The sequence below is a fragment of the Homalodisca vitripennis genome, chromosome 4 (genome assembly GCF_021130785.1).
Source record: "Homalodisca vitripennis isolate AUS2020 chromosome 4, UT_GWSS_2.1, whole genome shotgun sequence".
Lineage (NCBI taxonomy): Eukaryota > Metazoa > Arthropoda > Insecta > Hemiptera > Cicadellidae > Homalodisca > Homalodisca vitripennis.
Genome location: NC_060210.1, coordinates 134,405,075 through 134,431,044, shown reverse-complemented (window position 1 = coordinate 134,431,044; position 25,970 = coordinate 134,405,075). Strand labels below are relative to the sequence as shown.

The window sequence follows — 25,970 nt, the reverse complement described above, 5'->3', positions numbered from 1 at the left end:
GTCTATGATCTGATATACAATGTATATATACATGACAAATGACAACGATTTCAGGGCACTTAAACAGGAAACTATCTTAATGGAAAATGTGTTAGAAAATGTTTTGTTTTCTGTTTGTGTGAGGTGATTTTGAACTAACTTTGTAATTCACTACTGATTTGAAACAGAACTTTCAGAGTTGGTAGACTAGTGTCATCGTGTTACATATAGTGACAGGAACCATTTCACTTTTACTCTATAAAACAGCGACTGTTTAAAGCATTTCACCAACAAGTTCTTAAATCCTAATTTTACGTTTGAGTGTTTTTACACCTCTAGCAAACGATAGATTCATATACTCGTAACCTCGTCATCTTTTTCGTAACATATAACGATGGTGAATGCCTGAAAACCTGAAATGCATCAACGTGGTATTATTAACAACTGTTAATGTTTCCATGGTTAACAGCCGATATCAAACGAGACGATGATGCAGGAAAATAATATAACATAAAAATAGAAAGAGGGATGGTGCAACACAGGTTTTAAAATCAGATTTCAACTCTAGGGATAACAGATATGAAGTGTAGAACACCATTCTGCCCGTGCAGCCTTTGTAGGTATGTGGTTACCTTACTACACCTATGCGCCTGAGTAGGAGGACTATAGTTGCAACTTCCGTAAGCAGCTGAGATGAAATGAAATTATACGGGCAATTTTATGGCTACTTGGCGCTTTCTTTACAGTTAATCTGCATCAACAAGAAAGTAAGAAATTAAATATTACTTTATGCATAGAAAATCCAACAAATAAATTAAACTTAAATAACATGGTAAAATTAATCAAATAAATGGAATTATGAATTAACAAATTAATAAAATTAACGTACCGTAATTTTTAAATCTTAAAAACTTTTAAATAAAACAATATTTTAAATTTTCTCATAAAATTACAAACTTATATTAGTATTATAACTAACTGATTTTGTTAAATCCTAACTTTAATTTCCACATAACTTCACAATCATCCTTCTGCTTGTCTAATTTCTCTCTCGGCAAGATATGGGATTGAAAGGTTATCTGCGAGAATATAAAAACTCTGCGCTTAGATTCGATCACATTCCGTACGAATTGCAGACAACTTTACCTTCAATGAAACACTTACTTCGCTTCCTCACTATATCATTTGTGTGGATGAATACATTCTGTACTCAAGAGCCTTATCAGAATTGGGTGAAGAAGCAGCCACACCAGAGTTTCTGTCAGAAGTTATAATACAGAAGGATAGAAAAACAACGAGACAATTTTAAGAGGGACCTGTGTAACGAATGGACGAAAGACCCCACATTGGATACTACTGAGGTCTTAGTATTGAATACTCAATTTGCAAAGTTTACTTCTACGTTTAATAGTGGCAAATAGAAATAAAAATCACCGCTTCTTGATGTTAAAAATAACATAATGTATTGCTGCCAAATAACGTGATAAAGAACTAAATGATATAATGGGGGTGGGCCAAATGGTTCCAATGTTCGATAAGAATTTTGCATACGAACTTGATAATTATTAAAACTTCAATGTGCGTGACAATTAGGTTATTAATCCGGCAAGAATTTAGCTCCAAGAACATCTGATGTAACTTATATTAACCAGTAACGAGTACCAGGGTTGCAAAAATATGTATTATATAACATTTAACTAACTAACGGTACATCTGTTAATATTGTCACACCCTGTAAGTGTATATTACGGCTTTTCTACATTCTTCCGGCACCAGAAATCGGTAGTACACAAATTCTAGTCCATCAATCAGTTAAACAATTCAACGTCGACAAGACGAGAAAGCTCCTTTGTTATGCGCCTGACCGGAACAAGAAACAACAAAACTAAAAAAGCTGCATTATTCTCCACGACGCGACGCTGCGCTGTGGCTACTCTGCTAGCAGATTGGGCTGTGACGTAATTGTAATTGGGTGGCGACTCCAAAGAAAAGCCAAGATTAGCTGTTTCCTATGTTTAATACATTGAGTAACCGGGCTATACAATGAGGTTACTCAATAGTTCCGCTTCTGTCAGTTGTCGGTAGTCTGTATGGAAGCGATGGATGGATACCTAACCGCTATTATGACGTCATGAAAGTTTGTTGTCACAACGGTATAGTTTGTTGATAAAATATTAATGAATTGCACTATACTCATGTGTGTACTCATGTGTACTATTTCAAGTATAACCATGTGTTATATTACGACGAAGGGATTATAATAACTATAATAGATAATGAAATCTTGCAATGACTGTTAATGTCAGTGTTTTGACCATTTATAATCGGATAAAGCATCTAAAAAAAATTAAGAAAATTGGAAGGGCCTTACATTTTAGGCGATATCAAATTACAACTATCTTTCTGAGACACAATATAAGTTATAAGGTTTTAAATTAAATGCTTTTAGGTTGATAATCCGAAACCTTAGATATCAGGCCATTAATATGGTTATTTGTGTAGGTAATTAAAAATCTGTGTTCACTTAAAAAACATGTACTTAAATTTACCTACTGCAGATATAAGGTGTGTATTTATCTGATACCTGACTACTAAGTCCTATTTAAAGATTGGATTCTTCACTAGTTCCATTTCACGCTGAAATGTACAATAATCAGCCTATAAGATCGCTATATTCCTATGTTGACAGGACGTTTAAATAGGTAAATGATGACGATGAAGAACCGGTCTATTATTGGTGGTCTGATTTATGAATTGAGTACAGCAGCACAGAAGAACATCTCCAAGAACAACTACGTGTATTTGTTTTGACTCGAGTTGGGCAGTCTTTGTAGAACTGACCCAGTGCTAAACACGGGGCCTATAAATAAACAAGCATGCGTCAGCGGGAGGGCGGGACATGTTCGACTGTGACGTGTTCTGCGCTGCTGACGTCACCGCATTGCTGTCTCGCCGCGGCATGTGGCATGCGGCATGAGGCATGCTGGTGTGGCATACGGTGTGCACAGCACATTTAGCGATAATGTGAGATAACATGGTATTTGTCCAGAGAAAGGTTTTTACTATTTCCAGGAAGAAAACAGATGTGAAAAGCGGTAACAGATACGTAATTCATTCCGTTATAGAATGCCAGATTTGTTAATTACGTTGATGACGTAATTTTCTCATGCAATATTCATAATAATACAATGTTGTACTCTAAACACCAGTTAGCAAATTTTTGTGTTTTGTATTGATGGTGTGAAATGAAAACAAGGATTTGGATATTTCCCTTTATTATTGTAACACGAAGTGGTACAACAGTACAACGTTTCTATCGAATATCCGATATCTTCTACAGCTGTAAAATAAATCTTAGACGTAAGATCAATCGTGCATCAAAATTACAAAATTAACAGAAACTTAATGAGAATATACAAAACTAATTACGACAGCAAATTATGTTTTCTGCTAGCTCATACATTTTAAATATTAATTTGAAATTAGCTTTTTAAAGCATCTCAATAAGAGTAGTAGAAGCACAATCAATATTTGAATTTGCATCTAATCTAAAAAAATCATATTATGTCTTCAGCGGATGGATGTGGTACGAGATGGTATCGTCAGCTGGGTTGTCTTTATGGATAAGTAAATATGTTACATCTAAAATTTGTAGCTGAAGTTACATTCGATGTTATCAAATTGGCTGTAAATCGTGGGAAAAGGTATATTGAGTAAAAATGTTAACCTGTTCATAAAATGTTTTTTTACGTGTAGCCTACTGTATGTTATATTAAATCTCAAAATCCTTTGGGTTAGAAGTTTTGTACTCACGCAATAAATATTTGGATTTACGACTAAAGCATATTCCAAGTATGTATTTTGTTCATGTTCTTCCATAAACAAATTAATTTACATTTTTAATACTAATCAAAATGTAGTAAATTGCGTACTGCTGAATTATTTATGTATTCTTAATCACCATGGATATAGAAATTAAACTATTAAAGCACTTTGTTATTCAATATTTATGTATTATTTTGCACCTTTGTTTGAATGTGTCTCTTTTCTGGTTAATAATAATAGTATTCTTTTATGTATAGAATTATCAACTTATTGTAATTAAAACAGCAAATGAAAAATTATGTAGGCACAGCCAAAACTTTATTTTTTACGTTCATACTACACAAAAATATGTTATAAAATATTACTCCTATAACTTGAAATTTTACATGAAGTTTCATTTCCATATAAGCAACACTTAGTTTGATGATGTTGATTTGGTGATGGTGTCACTCCATGGGATTTAAATGAGAGTTACGAATAGTTTTACATTTGTCTTATGCGTAACCATGTTGGCGACTAGAAAACAGCAGAATATACATTTGTAAACAAACCGAGTACAGCCTTAAGACATTTGTATAATGTTACACTTTAATTCATAGAGTAAAAGAGAAAATTAATTAAGTCTAAGTTGAAACACGGTGACAAGATTTTACCAGTGCACTATTGCGTGTAGCAGCACCCTCACTTGTTCACCGGATATTTCATTATTTCAACGCTGCTATGAAATCTAACTTAATGAACAAAAATGTGTCAAGATTTCTCGCGAATAATATCATCCGTAGATTTTAAATTTTGCATGAAACCTTATTTCCTCATAGACAAGAATAAGTTCTATGAACGAGCATGTCCAACCATGGAATTTAGATCATGGGGTCATTGAAGCCTCGATAGGCTTGTCACAATTTCCTTTTGTCTGCCGGGAGGATGAAAATGTTTCTTTTTCTTATGTGGAAAGATAGACAGGCACACAGTTTTGAAACAAACTATATTCTTCAAATAGTATATGCAAACTCAGTGATGTCCGCTACGCTACACGTAGTGTGGCGTACTCCTACCTTGTTTAAGTATTAGCATAAAACTTATTAGATTTAGATTGGTATCAGATAACCCTTTGATGCCAGAGCATACTATTTGCGTTTTCGATTTTATCTAAATTAGTTTTTCTTCCATTATATTTTTACGTATGTCAGTTGAAATAAAACCTGCACACGGGAATGCTAATTAGGTCTTTTTTCAAACATTAAGATATACAAAGACATTCTGAGAGTTCCAGTTGCCACGCCCTTACGTTCTCCACAGCCAGAGTGCCAGTTCCCAGCTGCTGCAGTGCTGTAGGGGTGGAGGGGGGGGGGGGTCGGTGGAGCTGGCTCCCTTCAGGGGCGGCGCAATAAGGGGGGCATAACTGCTGTGTCAGATCATACACAAAAGTATTAACACAACATAGTATTATAACAAATAGTGTGGGATTCGAAAACGCTTGCGAATTGTCATCAAGTGACCATTGAAACAATTTGAAAATTAAATATATTTTTATATTAGACAATGCACAATTACATTCTCCTCTACATTCAGTATACATTTTACAACACTGATACACAGGCTATTTAAAATGCTGCAACTAGAATACCAGTACTTTTGTATATTGATACCTGACGCTAGCATTCCTAAACGTATGTACGCGGGAATGTTCTGGGTGCTCAGGATCGCATCCGAAGCCGTCTATCCAGAATGCGCGTCTCTGAATTCCTCTTACAGTTATTTTACAGATATTTTAAGTTATTTATTTCCGAAAACTGCGTGCCAAAGAGTACATTTTAGGTAGACCAATAAATTTATTTATGAATAGAACACACTATTGTGAAGATTTATATGCTTATCGTAACATTATATTCATTAATAAAACAAAATTAGGTAATATATAATGTATAAATGGTAGTTATAAAGTGTAAAAACCTATTACAGAAAAGGGTAATAATATATTATGTTATACAGCTTAGAAACGTTACAAAGAATTTACATCAGGTTTTATTCCAATTAAAACTTTTCATTCAGAGGACCGAATTTGAATTCCATTGCAAACTGTAATGGGTTAGAATTTATTTTAACTGTATCAGAATATTTACATGAAATTTAAAACAGTTTTATGGTATTACACATACATTTTATTCTCTCTGGTTTGAATTTACCACGGTCTGTAAAAACCAAAGTAAGATAGTAAGTTGTACGTAGAATTATACATTTTCAATTGGGAGTTATATTTTATTATCTTTAGACTATAATATAGGGTTTCAATGTACTTTCTGGTAAATATTTTATCTGATGTAGTTCAGTAGATAGTCAAAAACTAGGAGACTTTCAAGGTATAACTCCCCCCTCCTCTGAGTACTCGAAGCTGTAGCATTTAAACCGTAGCTTACCAACTAATTACAATTTAAAGAATTTACAACCACTTGTTTAACCAGGGTTGTTTCAATGTCGATACTTATAAACTACGGTAAACCCCCATTTGACAATCCTAGCTACGCCACTGGTGCAGCTGCAGCCAAGCTTACTTAGCCAAGTATTGTACTACGATTTGGCACGATTACACTGTTGAGATGTAAGTCTGATTATTTCATTGCCAAAATCGCCGATATTACGTATGCCAATATAAAGTATTTATGCACAATGTTAGCATGAAATGAAATAAAACATTATGTTACAGACAATTTTTCATCCAATATTCAACGACTGTGAAAAACTCTTTTCATTGCATAAAAATAAATATGCCATCACGTGTGCCGTGGCAAATTTTCCTGTTTTACTTAAAAGTGTTATTAGAAACGTGATACTAAAACTGTACTATCGCTTCTGAATCCTGCAATTGTTTGTATTTTTGTCCATCTGTGAAAGAATTTAAAAGCCATTTCCGTCCAATGGCAACAGTTGTATACAAAAACTTTTATAAGCTTTTTTGAGGTTAGGAGTTGGAGGTTAAATGGAATTAGTTTAAAACCAAAAAATATATATCAAGAAATGTAATGAACTTTTAATTTCAATGTGTGTAATGGTTAGTTACAAATAGGTTTCTTGTTTCTGTGTCTCCGTTTATGAATCTGAATAAGGAAATATTGATACTGTCAAACGAAAATTAAGTTTGTATAAATACAAAGTAGCAGTGTCAGTACCAAGTAACCGAATGTAAGACACAATAGAGCTTATTGATATTAATCTCTTGAAATGTACAAAAGAGAAAATTGTGTCAACCTACCGGATAATAGACTCCGGTGATGTTCAGCCAAATGTCATGCTTTGACATGCGCCTTCTGAGAACTATCGATGTAAAAATGAAGGTTCTTGCACAATTCAATGTCTACAGCTAAAATATTTCTCGAGATATTTTTCCACACGATACCTTAAGGTTTTTGTTCACATCACAGTTTAAATAATGAAGGTTCCAGTGAGATATCCATGGGTAATGCAACGTAAGAATGTGCTAATATCAAATCTTGTCTTCATGTATGAGTTGGAATAATTAAGCTACATCTGTTAATATTTCTCATGTTAAAATCTCATATGACTGTACTTATCTTGTTTAAAATTGTTTTATTCTGCTATTTTTTCATCGCCATTATCGTTACCCATGAGGTCAATGTAAACATATTTGATAACGCTCAGCCAAATCCCATGGAGTGGCACGCACCATCATTGAGCTCAGTGTTCTCTAGAAATGTAGCTTCATCTAAAATATCAAGTCTCTAGCTCAGTTCGTTTTCAAGATATCATACGGGCGGACAGATAGAAAGGCAAACAGAAATGATGTTTTCAGCCCCTCGACTTTCCCTAAACGCTCTATCAATCATCATAGAAATTATAATAATGCAATAAAATATGAAAAATTCGTAATATTCTGAATGTTTTCGTCAAGAGCAACTTTATCGTCATAAGAATTAAATGACTTCGATTTTCAGATATATGAGAAAAGACTCAAAGTTTAAAGTAACGGTTTAGAGAAAGGAAAAGTAACTCATAACATTTTTCAAACTTTGTTTATTGCAAGAAACTCACTTTTGAACCTTAAGGCATATCAAACGTGTGAGTATAACAAGCTACATTTGCTTGTATATATATTTGTACAAGTTACCAATATATCAATTACTTAGCTCAAGATCACGCTATACAGAAAATAAATCTACTATATTTTACCTCATAAAATCGTCTCTTACCTTTAACCTTAAACTATCGTTCCTCGTACCAAATACGGTATATAGCAGTATACACGTCTCCTTGGTATTAAGGTGTAAAACCTTATATAAAGACCTGTCTAAAGGTCGTCTGTTTAAACGATGACTGTCTGCACCAGACGATGGTTCCTCACACTTTGATCGTCCACGTCAAGGGCAAGCTCTGTTTGAGATGTTTGTTGCCATAGGCCAGTAGCAGCTGGAGCAACACCTTACTGTTACTGGGCTATAAATGTAGCTATCTCGGCTCTAAAACTATCAACCTGAACTGATCGTTCAAAGGGATTACTATAATCACACTTCTATTAGTGACTGGGAAAGTTGATTCACTATTAAACTATTTTACGACGCAGATTCTGTTCAAAAAACTAAATAACGGTTATAAAGTAAATATGGCTTTCGATTTTGAAAGAGAAAATATGAAAGGCCATATTTCAACGTATTTGCAAATCCAAACAAATTAACACATTAACACAAATTAACAACCTGGATTTTTCGTTATTATCTAAATCAACCAATCAAGTTCGTTTCATATGAATGAAATCAGAATGAAAAATTATTTAAGACATATGGTTCTATAATACTTTAAATTATAGCACAAGTGTTACTTCAGAGGTTCTGAGCATACGTCCAGGTTACCACCTCAAAACTCAATTGGTAAAAATGGTATGTCACTAATCCAAAAGTTATTCCAGATTATTCCAAGATGATTATATTATCATACAGGTTCCAATATCAATTATAGAACATAAACAAGGAATGCCCGTTTTATCAACAATTATGAGTTTATGGCAAAAACTTTTTCTATCACTGCTCACAGGATAATGGTCCACTTTTCTCGTAGCATGCTAGGACGATTTTGTATGTAAATCCTCAGGTTGACTTGTTGAAGGATAAACATTATGTTTATATAGAAACATACATACGAGATAGAGTGGAAGTTCGAAGGATTTTTTTAAATAAACAAGAATTGCATGTTTTTTATGAATTGTTATGAGTATAAGAAAATATTTTCTTCACTGTACACAGGATAAAGATGCAGTTCTCCTGCATGATCAGGCTTAGGGTGTCCTATTGAAGCACAAGCAAAATGTATTTATATAATTAATAATGGTGATAGAATAATGGTTCCAATGTTGTTATTAAAACATAAATAATGATTGCCTGTTTCTTAGCAATGTTTAGAAATATAAAACAATATTCTTTTCACTGTACACAGGATAAAGATGCAGTTCTCCTGCATGATCAGGCTTAGGATGTCCTATTGAAGCACAAGCAAAATGTATTTATATAATTAATAATGGTGATAGAATAATGGTTCCAATGTTGTTATTAAAACATAAATAATGATTGCCTGTTTCTTAGCAATGTTTAGAAATATAAAACAATATTCTTTTCACTGTGCAAAGGATAAAGATGCAGTTCTCCTGCATGATCAGGCTTAGGGTGTCCTATTGAAGCACAAGCAAAATGTATTTATATAATTAATAATGGTGATAGAATAATGGTTCCAATGTTGTTATTAAAACATAAATAATGATTGCCTGTTTCTTAGCAATGTTTAGAAATATAAAACAATATTCTTTTCACTGTACACAGGATAAAGATGCAGTTCTCCTGCATGATCAGGCTTAGGATGTCCTATTGAAGCACAAGCAAAATGTATTTATATAATTAATAATGGTGATAGAATAATGGTTCCAATGTTGTTATTAAAACATAAATAATGATTGCCTGTTTCTTAGAAATGTTTAGAAATATAAAACAATATTCTTTTCGCTGTGCAAAGGATAAAGATGCAGTTCTCCTGCATGATCAGGCTTAGGGTGTCCTATTGAAGCACAAGCAAAATGTATTTATATAATTAATAATGGTGATAGAATAACGGTTCCAATGTTGTTATTAAAACATAAATAATGATTGCCTGTTTCTTAGCAATGTTTAGAAATATAAAACAATATTCTTTTCGCTGTGCAAAGGATAAAGATGCAGTTCTCCTGCATGATCAGGCTTAGGGTGTCCTATTGAAGCACAAGCAAAATGTATTTATATAATTAATAATGGTGATAGAATAATGGTTCCAATGTTGTTATTAAAACATAAATAATGATTGCCTGTTTCTTAGCAATGTTTAGAAATATAAAACAATATTCTTTTCGCTGTGCAAAGGATAAAGATGCAGTTCTCCTGCATGATCAGGCTTAGGGTGTCCTATTGAAGCACAAGCAAAATGTATTTATATAATTAATAATGGTGATAGAATAACGGTTCCAATGTTGTTATTAAAACATAAATAATGATTGCCTGTTTCTTAGCAATGTTTAGAAATATAAAACAATATTCTTTTCGCTGTGCAAAGGATAAAGATGCAGTTCTCCTGCATGATCAGGCTTAGGGTGTCCTATTGAAGCACAAGCAAAATGTATTTATATAATTAATAATGGTGATAGAATAACGGTTCCAATGTTGTTATTAAAACATAAATAATGATTGCCTGTTTCTTAGCAATGTTTAGAAATATAAAACAATATTCTTTTCACTGTGCAAAGGATAAAGATGCAGTTCTCCTGCATGATCAGGCTTAGGGTGTCCTATTGAAGCACAAGCAAAATGTATTTATATAATTACATATCGTGCAGATAGAATAAAGATTCCACTGCTGTTATTTGAAAATAAACAAGAAGTGCCTGTTTCTTAGCAATTGTTATAAATATAAGACAATATTCTTTACGCAGTACACAGGATGAAGATGCAGTTCTCCTGTATGCTCAGGCTTAGGATGGTCTATTGAAGCACAAACAACGTTTATTTATAAAGATTACAATGTTTTTATTTAATAATTCTCTGTGCACAATATAAAGGTCCATTGTGGTAAAGTAAAAGAACGGGTTCTCTGTAAAGTCCCTCAGACTGGTCTTTATAGACACATATAATTGAGTTAAAATAAAACAGTATTTACATTTTTTCCTATTGTCCTTTATAGAATAGGTCAGAATTAGTTCTCCATACGGTAAATTACATACAGAACTAACAAAGTCCTTCCCACAGATATCGTGCTGTGCCAGAGGCCAGGAGGGCGGAAGCCCGGGGCTAAGCCCGCGACCCCGCGGCCCCAACCCTCGCCTCAGCCACAGGAGGGTGACGAACTGACGGACGAGTGTCCGGAACCCAACGGGTACTTCGCGGACGGCTACCAGTGCGACAAGTACTACGAATGTATAGAAGGCGCCATCACGGAGAAGCTGTGCCCTGACGGTATGGTGTTCAACGACTACAGCACTATGGTCGAGAAGTGCGACTTGCCCTTCAACATCGACTGCTCCACGAGAGCCGAATTACGTGAGTATTCAACTAACTGTCTGTTACAAACGCTACGCGAAATAATCGTGTGATAGGCGAAAACCCATTTACATTGTATAAAGTCACAACTTAGTTTCTGTTTAATCGATAGGTTAGTTTCACCTAAGAAACTAAATTTTATAGTCAAGCTAACATTTTTTGGTGAGGTTCTAAATAGGTATAGAATGACTTAAAGTAAAATAATGTTTACAGGTCATCTATTTTTCATTTTGACACATTTTTAACCTGCAGTCAGATACGTAGATAACAGTTACGTAGATACGTCAGCCAACGAAATAAGGACAAACTATTACTAGGTTGAAAAGTGTGACTTCTCTTCATCGTAGAATAAAGTTGATAGATAATCTTATAATTAGGTCTCATAGTTAAGTATAATTGTGTCAAGTTAAGAAAATATGACCTATTTATTGGTTTTCAACCCTTTTGATTCAATTCGAGATTTTCTGGTATAACTAAACTAGCGCTGAGGATTAATTCATTTCTTAGTGGAACGTCTGTTGTGTATTTCACGAAAACTATGTTGATTGGTCTCAGCAATGATACACGTCATTAGTTATACACTTAAAACAGTTTTAAGTATTATGAAATACATATAATTTAAACGTCTAACCATCTTGGCTAAATATGACGGTACGTTGTCGCAATAGTGATCCGGGAAATGGATGATAGATTTTCACTCCAAATAATCTTTTTTTTCTTTTTTGAGAATTTTTTGTTTCTACTTCTTGGATTAGTACATATATTTAAAGATAGTGTTCGTAACAGAATAACACAATAGCAAAAATATTGTTTATTGTTTCATTATTATCTGAGCTTTAGCGTAGCCTATCACTCGAGGGTCTAGAGGGTCTAGAAAAACTTTTTCAAGGTAGACTAACATATACGAAAAATAAGACATTTCTGGAGTAAAGGTTTTCATGAGTCGGTCTCCCAAATAAAGCATTTTCTAAATACAACTCTTTGGGTTGAACAGTTACTCAATTTGATTTTAAACTCAAAATCCTTATTCTATGGACTAAAGCTAAATAACTAGGATACCCAATAACCGAGATAAGTTGAGTATGCTAAAAATCATATTAATATCATAAGCCAAACAAGGTAGGCTTATCCAAAATTCTTCCAGGGAATCTTTATAGAACCGACTTTTGTTAGAGTACCTACATAATATAAATAGCCAATCATATATGTTAACAGGTGAACCAAAACATTTGACACAGTATTGAACTTAACAAAAAAATGATGATGTTATTTAACATTCCAGAAAAGCCGAAACCATCTTTGCACTGCCCCCGCCAGAACGGCTACTTCGCCCATGAAGACTCGAAGATCTGCGACAAGTTCTATTTCTGTGTTGACGGCAAGTTCAACATGATCACGTGTCCCGATGGGTTGGTGTACAACGAGCGCACAGGGATCTGTACCTGGCCTGATGAGGCCAAGAAGGCCGGCTGCTCCTCACAAGGTAAGTGGCTTGTAGAGCTTCTGCTGCTTACACAGGCCACTATTGTCGTTTAGACTATCCTGAACAGCTTGGTCTCGCAGGACATTTTGTTGCATTATGAGCAATAGGGGGTTTAATAAGTTCGTAAGCTATTTGTAAGGAATGTGGCTTTTTGTTGTAGAAACATTACATAATGTGAAATTAAAGGTTTGACTGTGCAGTCTAAAATTCTATAAAAATCCAAATAATTTGGATAAGAACATTGTCAACTATAGGTCAATGGAGGTTTTACAGATAATATTATTGATTTATAGAAACAATACTAAAAAACAGGTTTGTATCCAATTAGATTACACCACATAAAGATTAATTAAATATATAAAGGAAGGTCCTAAGCTAATAAGAGCTCAAAGTCCACTTTGCACCATTGAACATAAGATTTGGTTTTGTAATATACATAAGTGACGATTTTTATTATTAAGTTATTTTATATTTTACTAAGCTATTGACTTAAATTTCACAAGAGGCTCAATACAGTTAACTAAATTCTGACATATTTCTTGATAGGAAACCTTCATTCTGCTATTAGCACAAATTGATCTAAATAAGCAATATCTCTGAAAATAAAAAATATACCTGCTCATCGATCTACCATCTATTGAAATCCGTTAATATATTTTGTGTAGATTTCTGGGATGTTAAAACTTTTAACGTAGGCTTTGGTCAGCACAAAAGCATAACAATTTTACTTTCTAAACACAATAATTTAATTTAAAACCAATACACTATTTTGATGTTATAAGTATCATTATTATACAAAACAAATAACTCTCTGTAGATAAAAAGATACTATAGGTAGATTTATACTCTTATTAAGATGAAAAAAAAAACACTTAAAACTAACCTAGATTATCGGTAAATTTATCCAATTAACTTTGATTAATAACGCTTCTATAAAAATAAGAATTAATTTTAAAATAATTTAAAATCCTAATTAGCCCGAAACGGCGTTTTAATTAAAAATTTATAGTATTTGATTTTTTCAACGAAATGTTTATTGCCACAAGATAACACATAGTTGTCTATAAAAATGTTATCCTTAATATAGATTCATTATAAGATCAGAAACAAACTAAAACATTAGTAAAATTTGACAGTAAATTTAAATTTACAAACAGTAGTAAAAATGCTTGTAATTAGCGTGAGCAGGAGGTGGAGATAGGGCTCGCCTTGACCAGAAGGGCGTGGTCGGTTGTCTGCCTGTCCTGTGTTACGTTATTGCCACAGAAACACTCGCCCTTGATTACACTATGCGCTGGCACATCACACAACGACAGCCTGCTCTCTGTCCGGTTTGTCTGTGTCTGTCTGGTCTGTGTTACGTTATTGCCACAGAAACACTTGCCCTTGATTACACTGTGCGCTGGCACATCACACAACGACAGCGTGGTCTCTCTCTGGTCTGTCTTTGTCTGCCTGGTCTGTGTTACGTTATTGCCACAGAAACACTCGCCCTTGATTACACTATGCGCTGGCACATCACACAACGACAGCCTGCTCTCTGTCCGGTTTGTCTGTGTCTGTCTGGTCTGTGTTACGTTATTGCCACAGAAACACTTGCCCTTGATTACACTGTGCGCTGGCACATCACACAACGACAGCGTGGTCTCTCTCTGGTCTGTCTTTGTCTGCCTGGTCTGTGTTACGTTATTGCCACAGAAACACTCGCCCTTGATTACACTATGCGCTGGCACATCACACAACGACAGCCTGCTCTCTGTCCGGTTTGTCTGTGTCTGTCTGGTCTGTGTTACGTTATTGCCACAGAAACACTTGCCCTTGATTACACTGTGCGCTGGCACATCACACAACGACAGCCTGCTCTCTGTCCGGTTTGTCTGTGTCTGTCTGGTCTGTGTTACGTTATTGCCACAGAAACACTTGCCCTTGATTACACTGTGCGCTGGCACATCACACAACGACAGCGTGGTCTCTCTCTGGTCTGTCTTTGTCTGCCTGGTCTGTGTTACGTTATTGCCACAGAAACACTCGCCCTTGATTACACTATGCGCTGGCACATCACACAACGACAGCCTGCTCTCTGTCCGGTTTGTCTGTGTCTGTCTGGTTTGTGTTACGTTATTACCACAGAAACACTTGCCCTTGATTACACTGTGCGCTGGCACATCACACAACGACAGCGTGGTCTCTGTCCGGTTTGTCTGTGTCTGTCTGGTCTGTGTTACGTTATTGCCACAGAAACACTTGCCCTTGATTACACTGTGCGCTGGCACATCACACAACGACAGCCTGCTCTCTGTCCGGTTTGTCTGTGTCTGTCTGGTCTGTGTTACGTTATTACCACAGAAACACTTGCCCTTGATTACACTGTGCGCTGGCACATCACACAACGACAGCGTGGTCTCTCTCTGGTCTGTCTTTGTCTGCCTGGTCTGTGTTACGTTATTGCCACAGAAACACTCGCCCTTGATTACACTATGCGCTGGCACATCACACAACGACAGCGTGCTCTCTGTCTGGTCTGTCTGTGTTACGTTATTGTCAAAGAAACACTTCATCGTTGTTATAATCGCCTTGGTATTTGACACTACAGAGTGCACTGAATTGTATTATTCTTATGTTTATTAAATCCGTTTTTTTATATATATATAGAACAACTTATGTTTTACTTTTATTGATCATTGAATTAAGGACAATATACTATTATATTTTTACAATGTATTACGATACTATGTATGCGTGTAAATAGAAATTGTTACGTACAAGTCTTATTATCGTATTCAACATATTTCATCATATTTTGGGGAAATAATTTCTTTCGTGTGACTGAATTGTTATGAGACAAGCTTTTACCTTTTAACAGTTTTGGAACCTTGAATTTAATATAATGTATTTTATGGTTTAAAAAGCCACGAAAATACATTTTTAGTTATATAAACAGTTATAATACGTATTTTGTAGACTATTTGGCTTTTTATTTAGTAGCCTATGCTTCAAAAACTATTTCTAGATGCCAACAAGCTTCTGTAGTATCAGATTATAAATTTAAGTTAATTATGTTTGTTTTCATTTAACTAGGGAACAACACAGAAGCTGTTAAAATCATATAGAATATAACTAAGATTTATTTTGACGTTGTTTTTATTATATAATTATAATATCAAATCTCTCACATATTATTCGAAACTATGTGTTATTGTTATAATGGTAATTTACGATAATATTTTTATTTTGTATTGTAAGTAAGATAATATAAATAGTTATAAAACGATTCCTTAAGATGACGTTTGATTAGTAATTTTATTAGATTACCTATATTGAATGTCTAACATTTAATACGTATTATTATACTGAATTGTTGTATTGCTTGCTATGTATGTAATTAGTTCTTATTTTTGCTTGTACTGTTTGTATAGATAGAACCATGAAGTAGATAGTTTTGTAGTTGTGTAGTAAAGAAGTGGATAGTACGCTCCCATGTATGTTTTAGTTTGTAATAAGCTTACTTTGGTTATTTATTATGAAGCTTACATCGCAAACGTTGTGTAGTGGTCTGTGTGTTAATCAACAAAGTGCCTGTAAATACGCAAGGCTGAAGTTCTGACAACAATCTACTAATACCAACTGAGTTTAAATCTTCAGGTGGAGAAAAGAACGCCATCGAAACGTTACCACAGACGGCGAACAAGAATAGAACGTGGCATTTAGTGATGGCGAGGGGGAAGCGATACACCGTCCACGAGTATAACGACGAGGAAGAGCAGCCTCAGAGTGACGACTATATGACTGATGAAGAAAGAGAGGAAGAAGCAAACTTTGAGAACAAGGACGAAGCGGAGATCGAGAAGATCACGGAGGAAGGGTACGGTAAAGACTACGAAGACGGAAATTGGGATAACCCCGATGAGGCTCCTCCTAACGAATCCGTTCCTGAAGACTATGACTCCGCGGACTATGAGGACAAGAGAGCCGAGGAAGTCTCGGGAAGTGCAGAATACAGCGGCAGTGCAGAGCAGAGTGAGGAGGAAGACTACTCAGAGTCTGAAGAACCTTCCGTCCACGAATTTAACGGCTCGGGTGCACGATTGAGTGTGGGAAGTATCACAGGCGAAAGAATGCTGCTCGATGAAGATGGGTTCCCAATTTTTGAAAATCACGAATTTGACGATTTTGACTTGAGACGTTGGTCGAAAAGAGATACAAAATTAGCGAAGGGTCCTGATTATTCGTACGATTACAATACCTATCAGGAACGTGAATCCAGGACTACTGTCTCAACACCCGTTCTTACTACTTCCATAGCTCCTGAGACCACATCCATCAATTCAACAGTACCGACCAATGTAACACAACCGACAGAGCCGACCAATTCTACCGTTCCGACTGAAATAGAAAAAGAAGAAAGTGCCACGTAGCCCAGGGAGTACACAGAAGGTACAATTCAAACTAGCATCTAAACAAATCCTTTACGAAATAATAAATGTAGTACGCCTATAAGTTACTTACATTTACATGAACCAAGTTCAGTACAAAATCTGAAGGGCATACATTGGTATTAGCTCTGTTACACAATATTACACTACCGTGCTCAAAACCTGAAGGAGCCGTAGTGTTGTCTTGTGGTGCGAAATTGGAGGCGAACGTGGGCGAGGCGTTTTCGTCATATCGCTGTTATCAGTTATTGATCCAGTTGTTATCTGACTCGGATAGAGCCTCCTGTTAACAGCTGACTGTCCTCCGTGCTAACAGCTGTTTGGATTAAACAGTTTGTTTTAACTTTACTTAACACAGAAATTCATGACGCAAAATACTCTATGGTATTAAACTTTACTTGGTATTACTCTTTAGCCCATGAGTAAACTAATATTTTACTTTACTTTAATTTCAATTACAGCTACTTTTTAGTTGTAGTATTTCTGGAAGAACCTACATTTAAAATTGAATATTATGCAATGTCTTTAGGCATTATATTTTTCTCATCGTTTGTAGTTATAAAAGATATGAAGATGCATTTCAGCCCATTCGAAATAAATAAATTTACCATATTTTTTACTATATTTGGTTTAAAAAAATATTGGGTTTTTAGTCATTAGTCCTGTTGAATTGAGGCTTGCAAACATTGGATGACTAAATATAGTATTTGAATAAGGTTTTCATACCCCAAAATTGTATTACTCATTTAAATGTTTTACGAAATGTGGAAGAAAGTGTAACTAGTAATATATAATTTTTTAAAGAAATAGATACTTACTCCTATAATTCTACTATATTTTCACTTTAAATTAGTTTAAAAATAAAATAATGCATGACATACTATATCATATACATATAAAAATAACCATTAAACTACTGTTAAATTAAATGTGATGTGAAAAGTGTTTTAGAAAGTAATATTAAGAACATTGTTCCTAAAAGAAATCTCTTTGGATCCTACAAAAAACGTTTGAAAAACACGAACGTATCATGCCATAGTTTTTAACCCCTTAAGTGCATCCCGTATATAATTGTATACGTATTATCAAACAAACAACCATAAAGGAGGTATAGGCCTACAATTCCCAACTGTTCAGAAATTACGAGAAGATGAGACTTTTGGCACATCCAGTGCAACCTATATGTTTCATATTTCTTTAAATTTTGCAGAAACACTGAGAATGAATAAACTTGTCTTTAGGTAAACACAAGAATGGTGAATAATAATATAAAAATATTTGAGCTTCTGTCTCGTACACTTTATGTGTGTAATTTAGTTATTCAAATTTGATCAGGATTTAGTCTTTTCTCTCCCTACTCATAAAAAGTAGTTTCATCACGAAGTAGATAAAATTAAAATAATTTTCTCTGGAAACTTTCAAAGTTACAATAGTCAGAGTATCGAATTTATTTAACGAGAAATGACAAGAGTGTTACCTCCTAGCTCAAATATGGAGGTTTGTGAATTGATTTTGGTAGAATATGATAACAATCTGAGTTGTATGGTTTGTTCAGGACTAGATCGTCCATTCATGTCTATACAACTGGATGGTTCACAGGGACTTCTATGGGTTGAGCGAACCAAAAGTACTCCCGGAAATCCCTATCCTTTACCATTTCCCGTTTGTCATTAATTTTGTTAGCATAATAAACAAAGTTTGTGGGTAGGTAATAAAGACTCAACTTAATTTGTAATAATGAGAATAAAGCGAGGCTAGATGCAAAGGATACTCTGCAGTGATTACTTGTAATGGGTTTATATTCAAGTAAACACTTCTTTATCTGATAGTCTGTTATCTCACCTTTACAGAAGTGTTCAAGTTCAGCTGTCCAGAGGTGGGTATCGCCGAGGCCCAGCAACACCCCAGGTATGCGGACCCCGACGACTGCCAGTTCTTCTATGTCTGCATCGACGGCAAGATCCCGAGACGCAACGGTTGCAAGCGAGGGCAAGTCTTCAATGACGTCACCAGGAACTGCGACTGGCCCAGGAATGTGGCAGAATGGTCGGTATAGTACACATTGTTGTGGGAAATAACCTTCATTTGTTGTCTATACTTTATCTTAAGCAATGCATATGCTTTTTATTTGTTTCTCCAGAGAGTGATTCACCACGCCTAACTGTACAAGCAGTTCATGCTAGATGTGTATATGTCTAGTGTTCGTAAAAGTTTAGGAATGGACTTATTTTAGAATAGTTTACTTGCTGGGATGGTTGAGTGGCTAGCTGTCGAACCGAGAACGGAAGGACTACGGACTTTTTGTACGCGTAGTTCACATTTACTACATTTTTGGATTGTCGTAATGGAAGTACTATCTTAAATTTTGTTTACTTTTAAGTTTCCAGCTATAATTATTTAGATTGTGTCATATACGCTTGTGGCAAGTCACTTAAGGTTCTGGAAAAGGGAGAAAATGGAACATTTACCATAAGATCACCCATTTTATCAAATTACTGTAGTAAAACATAATGAAGACACAAAAATAAGTTGAAAAACATATTTTCAGACAAACATTCAGGAACTAACCGTGTTTTTAAACTGTTGAAAATGTAGTATAATTACAGGGTGAGCTCAAAACTATAAAATATGAATGAAACCAAATGATAGTGAATAGAGCATTTGGGATTTAAACATACACACATCAAGTTTTTGAGTACAATAGGCAAAAGAAAAATGTTTGATAAGGTGTAAAGATACATAGTAATGTGAGATTTGTTGGACAGCAAGGGAAAAGGAGACCCCACAAGCCAGTCCGCATACAGACCCCTCTGCATGCTGGACACAGCGGGGAAACTCCTCGAGCGTTTGCTCAAACCTAGGCTGATCCAGGCTGTTGAAGCGACTATCTGACTGCCAGTTCGGTTTCCGCGCGGGTCGTTCTACGATTGGTGCTGTCGGCGAGGTTGTCAGAGCCTTCGAGTCAGTACAGCAGGGAGACCTACCGCAAACTGGTAATGCTGGTAACACTGGACGTAAGGAACGCCTTTAACTCGGCCAATTGGGCTGACATGCTCGGTGCCCTACAGTCCACGTTTTTGATTCCACCGTATCTCTTGAGGCTGCTAAATAACTACCTTAGGGATCGGAAACTGGTCTTTGGAACGTTGGACGGACCTCGTAGTAGGGAAGTGACGGCAGGTGCTGCCCAAGGCTCGATTCTTGGGCCAGACCTGTGGAACATCATGTACGACGGGGTTCTTCGTATGGAGATGCCGCACGACACCTTCCTCGTTGGTTATGCAGATGACATTGCCGTAGTCATAACCGCTAGAGAGTTGGATGAGGCGCAGAGATTGCTAAGTCTAGCTCTGAGGCGAATACTCTGCTGGATGGGTGAGCATGGACTGTCTTTGGCCACCGAAAAGACAGAGATCGTGCTTCTCACCAGGAGGAGGATAGATCCCGTCGTGCAGCTAAACGTCAACACGGAGCTCATCGATACCAAACGCTGCGTCAAGTATCTAGGAGTGAGAATGGATTCCCGTATGACATTCTGGGACCAGATCGCCTGTGCGGCCGAGAAAGCTGAAAGGATTGTGGCCAATCTGAGTAGGCTCATGACCAACGTCGGTGGACCCGCGGAGGGTAAGCGCCGAGTCCTCATGTCCGTGACGAACTCGGTTATCCTCTACGGTTGCGAGATATGGGCGGATGCCTTGCGGCAGAAGCGCTTCAGGAGGAAGGTCGTGGCGGTGCAGAGGAGAGGAGCTCTCCGGATTTCATCTGCCTATCGTACCGTTTCGGAGCCGGCCGTCCTTGTGATTGCGGGGGTAATTTCCATCGATCCTCTTGCTCTTGAGCGGAAGCGTGTCTACGATGGGAATGGCACTGTCAGCTGTGCTGCTTCCCGTTCGCACACAATGGATGAGTGGCAAGCTCGATGGGAGATGGAGAGTCGAGGACGTTGGTCTTTTATGCTCATAGGTGATCTGAGGGGATGGACCGAAAGAGAGCATGGAGAGATAGACTTCTCACTGGGCACGGTTGTTTCGGCTTCTACCTTAACCGAATGGGGAAGATCCCGAGTCCGGAATGCCAGTACGGGGATTCAAATTCGGACGATGCCCTGCACATCTTCTTCAAATGTAGAAGGTAGGAAAGGAGAGAAGGGAGCTGGAAGCAGCTATCGGGCGTGTTTCGCCGGAGACTTTTATAGAAGAGATGTTGTCCAGTCCCGAATCGTGGAGCGCTGTCGCTGCGTTCTGCAAGAGGGTGCTAAGGGAAAAAAGAAGAGAGCAGCTATAAAGCACCAGAATAGCTCATGTCGGTGGATTTTAGAATGAAGTAATGCCCATTGGGCGGACGATGGCACCCTCTTGAAGTAGTTGCAGAGATGCTGTCCCGAGAGGGTTTCCAATGCCTGGACCGGTAGGTTTTTAGTGGGTGAGATTCCCACACACCAGGGCGAACATCTGTCCCTGACGGTGCATAATGCATTTTCCTATCGTAAAAAAAATGTGAGATTTGTAGATGTTATGTGTGGGGGGAATTATTTTGAATTAATTCTAGAACAGGTATTCAGTTACACCATAGCCTGGGTAATCTTACAACAAACATAGATAATAATATTCAATTTAAAGACGCTGTCAAATATGATAAAGGTTTAAATCCTGCTTTATGTATGTATGCCACATGCTTGTAATGTCCCTACAATAATTTGTATTCTACAACAGAACTTTTTCCCTCACATCTGCCAAAATCTCTTTGTGACATTTAAACAACGTGATTCTTGTCCTAGAATAAGGCCAACACTTCAAATCCATAAGTACGAGGTTACGAGTCTGATTTCCAGTAATGTTATTCAAAATTGGCTTATAAACTTCAATTATTTGCTAAATGAAAATATTTCTATGTTGTTAAATCCTTCCTTTTAATTAATAAATAATCCTTATGTAAGTATGTTTAAGTGTATGTATAGATTGAACTTGCAATCTGTCAGTAAGTGAGATTATTTGTATTACGTAAAAATCAGTTTAAAATAACACTAAAAATTAATATGGGAAACTGAAGAGTAAAATGAGAGAAACAAATAAAATAATAAGAGTGATATATGTCCATAACTTATTAGAGATAAGCGTATACACGTTTTTAATTGTATTTATGAGAATACAATTTGATCGTAAAGTTTTCCAGGTAAATATTGTTATTCTATATGCGTGTATTAGTTTAAATAATTTTACTTTTGTTTCAATTCTTTTGACCCTAAGTACGTAATAAATATCGCCTTCTATAGTTGTAACTACACAAATGGTTTCAGTAAAAACCCTAGTGGAAGACACGTGCGTAACAACACTTATGTTTTTGCGTACCAAATGAAACAGTCAACTGTAAATTCCATTAAAATATGTTTTTCTCGTAGTCAGGGATTTTTGTTATCCCATTGGTTTGTTTTGTAGGTACTAAGTAATTAAAACTAATTTAGCAACCCCTAAGGGTTGGGAAATTTCAAGTTACGCATTAGCGTTAAATTTAAAAGTTATTTCAATATTAGACCTAGCCTTCACTTATGTAATTATTTTCTCAGTAGTAATTTGGAGTTTAATATTAGTATGGGGACTTCAATCTCGTATTGTTACAGTAAAAATCTTTAACGACATTTCCTGAGACCCAATCCGTATATTGTTTTATATTTACCAAGCAAAATACATACTAGAGTATTTCATTACGTCTACAGTAAAATAAACATGTTCTTAGAATTTATCCAATATTATGACTATCTTGAACTTAAAAACTTGAGTGCGGAATTAAGTCTAGATTTATAAACTACTTTAAGTCCGCCGTAAATATGAATGTTTTTATTGTGTTACCAATGTTTTAACGCGGTGGAAAAAAAGGAAAGTTAGTGTGCTCGTTATCTTTTTATAATGTTAAATTGGTTTTCTTGGTATGCTTTGGGAAATAATTTAAATGAGAAAATGAGAAAGTATAACCTTGCGATTGAACTCTTTACAAGTTTTTGGTACGCACAGTGTAGGACTAACCTGTGTTAATAGACCAATAATGTTTTAAATCTGCTAAAAATAGCTCCTTCAAAAACCAGATCATATGTTGTGATCTTTTGTTTTCTGAGTCTTTCAACTTCTGAATGGTGAAATCTATCTTACAAACGGTTCTTTAAAAAGAGTATTACAAATTGAGTTTGGTGAAAGTAAAAAGTAAGAGTACTTATGATGCTAATGGTGAGTGATAAAAACTATCACTGAACTTTGATAATAAACAGAATGTACTTAGAAAAAATAATACCTTAAGCAAAATACCTGAAAGTGTAGTTTTGGACAACACGATACAAAAACGAATGTTCTTGTATTTATGCAAATTCTAAAACATTTAGTCGAATTATTTCTAACTCATGATATGTGCTGCAAAACATAAGTCACATACTTAGATATCGATGTTATGTCTAAACATTAGATTTAATTCGTTACAACAATGAACAATACAGCCTACAGTAAACAAACCTTTACAAACAGTAGAAATCTTTACTGGAAAAATAAATTAGTAATGTTTATATTATGTTATCTACAAACTCATTGTTTTTGAGAAATTCTAAAACTACCTTCAAACAAATAATAATATCTATATTGCTCGTAAATATTTTTACGGCCTTGAATAAAGAATTAATCAAGAATTCCCTTAGCATAAACTCAAAGTTATTATTTGTTTCACGATTTAAATTCTAAAACAAAACCTAATGTAACAAAATTCTTTTTCTTTTTGCTGTAATAGTCATGGAATTGAGAAGAAGTTGGCTCTTTCTTATTTGTCAGTTATTTCTACATTACTCATGGTTTTCAACTGTTGCAGCAAAGAATGGTACAAGGGAATCATATCTGATGAAGAACTGGAAGCCCTCGAGTTCCCCAGGCCCAAGAACAGGACAACTGAGTACCGCAACCAGGCCAGTCGCAGGAAGGGAGCGAGTTCCAGACCGCTCCTGGAGGACTGATAGTGACGTCACTTAGGCCGATGACGTCATCACCGAGGTTTCTCCGTGTCTTGCTCCGCCGAGAACAGCCCAACTTGAACACTTCGACGACTGATGTGAACCTGATCAAGGGTTTCAGACTCTATGGACTGAAAATCAAACAGTGTCCGTTTCTAGCAAGTTGTGCTAGTCCTTAGGACTTAAATTTATATAACATTTTCACAATGAACATAGTTCGTAAAAAATTGTTTTTATCATTAATGCAAGTTCCTAATAGAGAAAATCTGTAATGCGTTATGCGCATTTAAGATAAGTTTGCTGTAAACATGCCAATTATTCATATTTTGCTTTATACTAAATTTACAATCTTTATCAATTCACTTGTAATGATGTTATACATTGTTTCTAAAAAATACTATTTTTAGCACATTGTTTGATTTAATTCCTTTTCATTTATATACATTTGTTTTTTGTATTGAGGTTAACTTGAAACACAGACTTAAAATTAATTCAGTTAATTTCTTAAAAGAGTCTGAAATTAAAACTAAATCTTAAAAACTACTGTAATTTAAAGAATGTAATTAAGAAAAAGCTTTAAAAATTAATACTTTAGTGATTATGTTTGAGTAAATACTTGGCCTTTGGCACATTAATTTATTAATACATAAGTTATACTATTGTCAGTAAAATACAACATACACGTACGTACAAAAACAATGCTAAAAGCCCTAGTGTATGTGGTTTGACGAAAAAATAAAATTTAACAATTTTTATTCTTTGTCACATTATTTAGTGTATCATTTATTTAAATTCATATAATAACGTAATATTTTAAACTCCTCTCTTTTACTTTTTTATATAATAATTAATAGACTATACATCTTTTACGAAACTAGGCCAAAAAGTAGTGATAATATAAATAAGAATTTACACCATAGTATTACGTTTCAAACTTCTCAATAAAGTTACATAATAATACAAAATAAAAACCTTGTATGAAGTAATACTAGATATTAAACAACCCTAAACTGATCACCATAGTAAAGTTGAAGTGAGCTGTAACAATTATCCTTAAGTTAATTATACCCAAGCTCTTAATTATAATAAGATGGATGTAGCCTAGTACCTGTCGTAGTGAAAACATTCTTAGAACAGGTTTGGGTAATTTTAACACTTTATAGATTATATATTTCCCCGCTTGCACATGTGTAGCCTATATTTCCGAGGCCAATGTTGAGTTTTCCTTGTTGCGACTATCAAGAAAATACGTAAAAATGTTTATATTTATGGGTAATTTCTTTGTCCAGTATATTTTGTTCCAGTTGATTCTCCCTTGTTTCTCGATCAAGAATATATATATATATATATATATATATATATATATATATATATATATATATATATATATACACACATACACAGATCAGAGGAGCCTACTTATGACAAAAGACAACTCAGATGGGTTTCGTAGCAGTCTTTAAATTTATTAAAAAATGTAGATACTAACTTTGTCTTTTATATATAGTATTTAATATTTGCTACAAACATACAGTTAAAAGTACGTTAACAATGACTCTATGTACGTGTTGTTTCTTTATAAACTCAAAAATATTATTAATACTTTATACCATTTAGAGCTGGAATTGGTACATTAGTTTCTAAAGCACAGTCCAGAGTACTTTCATCTAGCATCACTTTTACAGACGGCTTCAAAGGGAGTC

At 35.2% G+C, this 25,970-nt stretch overlaps 1 protein-coding gene across 1 annotated transcript in view; it reads left to right on the top strand.

Annotated features, from left to right (window-relative positions):
• Positions 1-24,676, top strand: part of LOC124360211 (protein obstructor-E-like) — a 42,596-nt gene extending 17,920 nt beyond the window's left edge. The window contains exons 2-5 of the mRNA XM_046813621.1: positions 11,076-11,366; positions 12,649-12,849; positions 19,133-19,328; positions 24,129-24,676. Coding sequence (XP_046669577.1) covers positions 11,076-11,366; positions 12,649-12,849; positions 19,133-19,328; positions 24,129-24,270 — 830 coding nt within the window. The 3' untranslated portion in view covers positions 24,271-24,676. The remainder of the gene's footprint in view (positions 1-11,075; positions 11,367-12,648; positions 12,850-19,132; positions 19,329-24,128) is intronic.
• Positions 24,677-25,970: the final 1,294 nt, after the last annotated feature.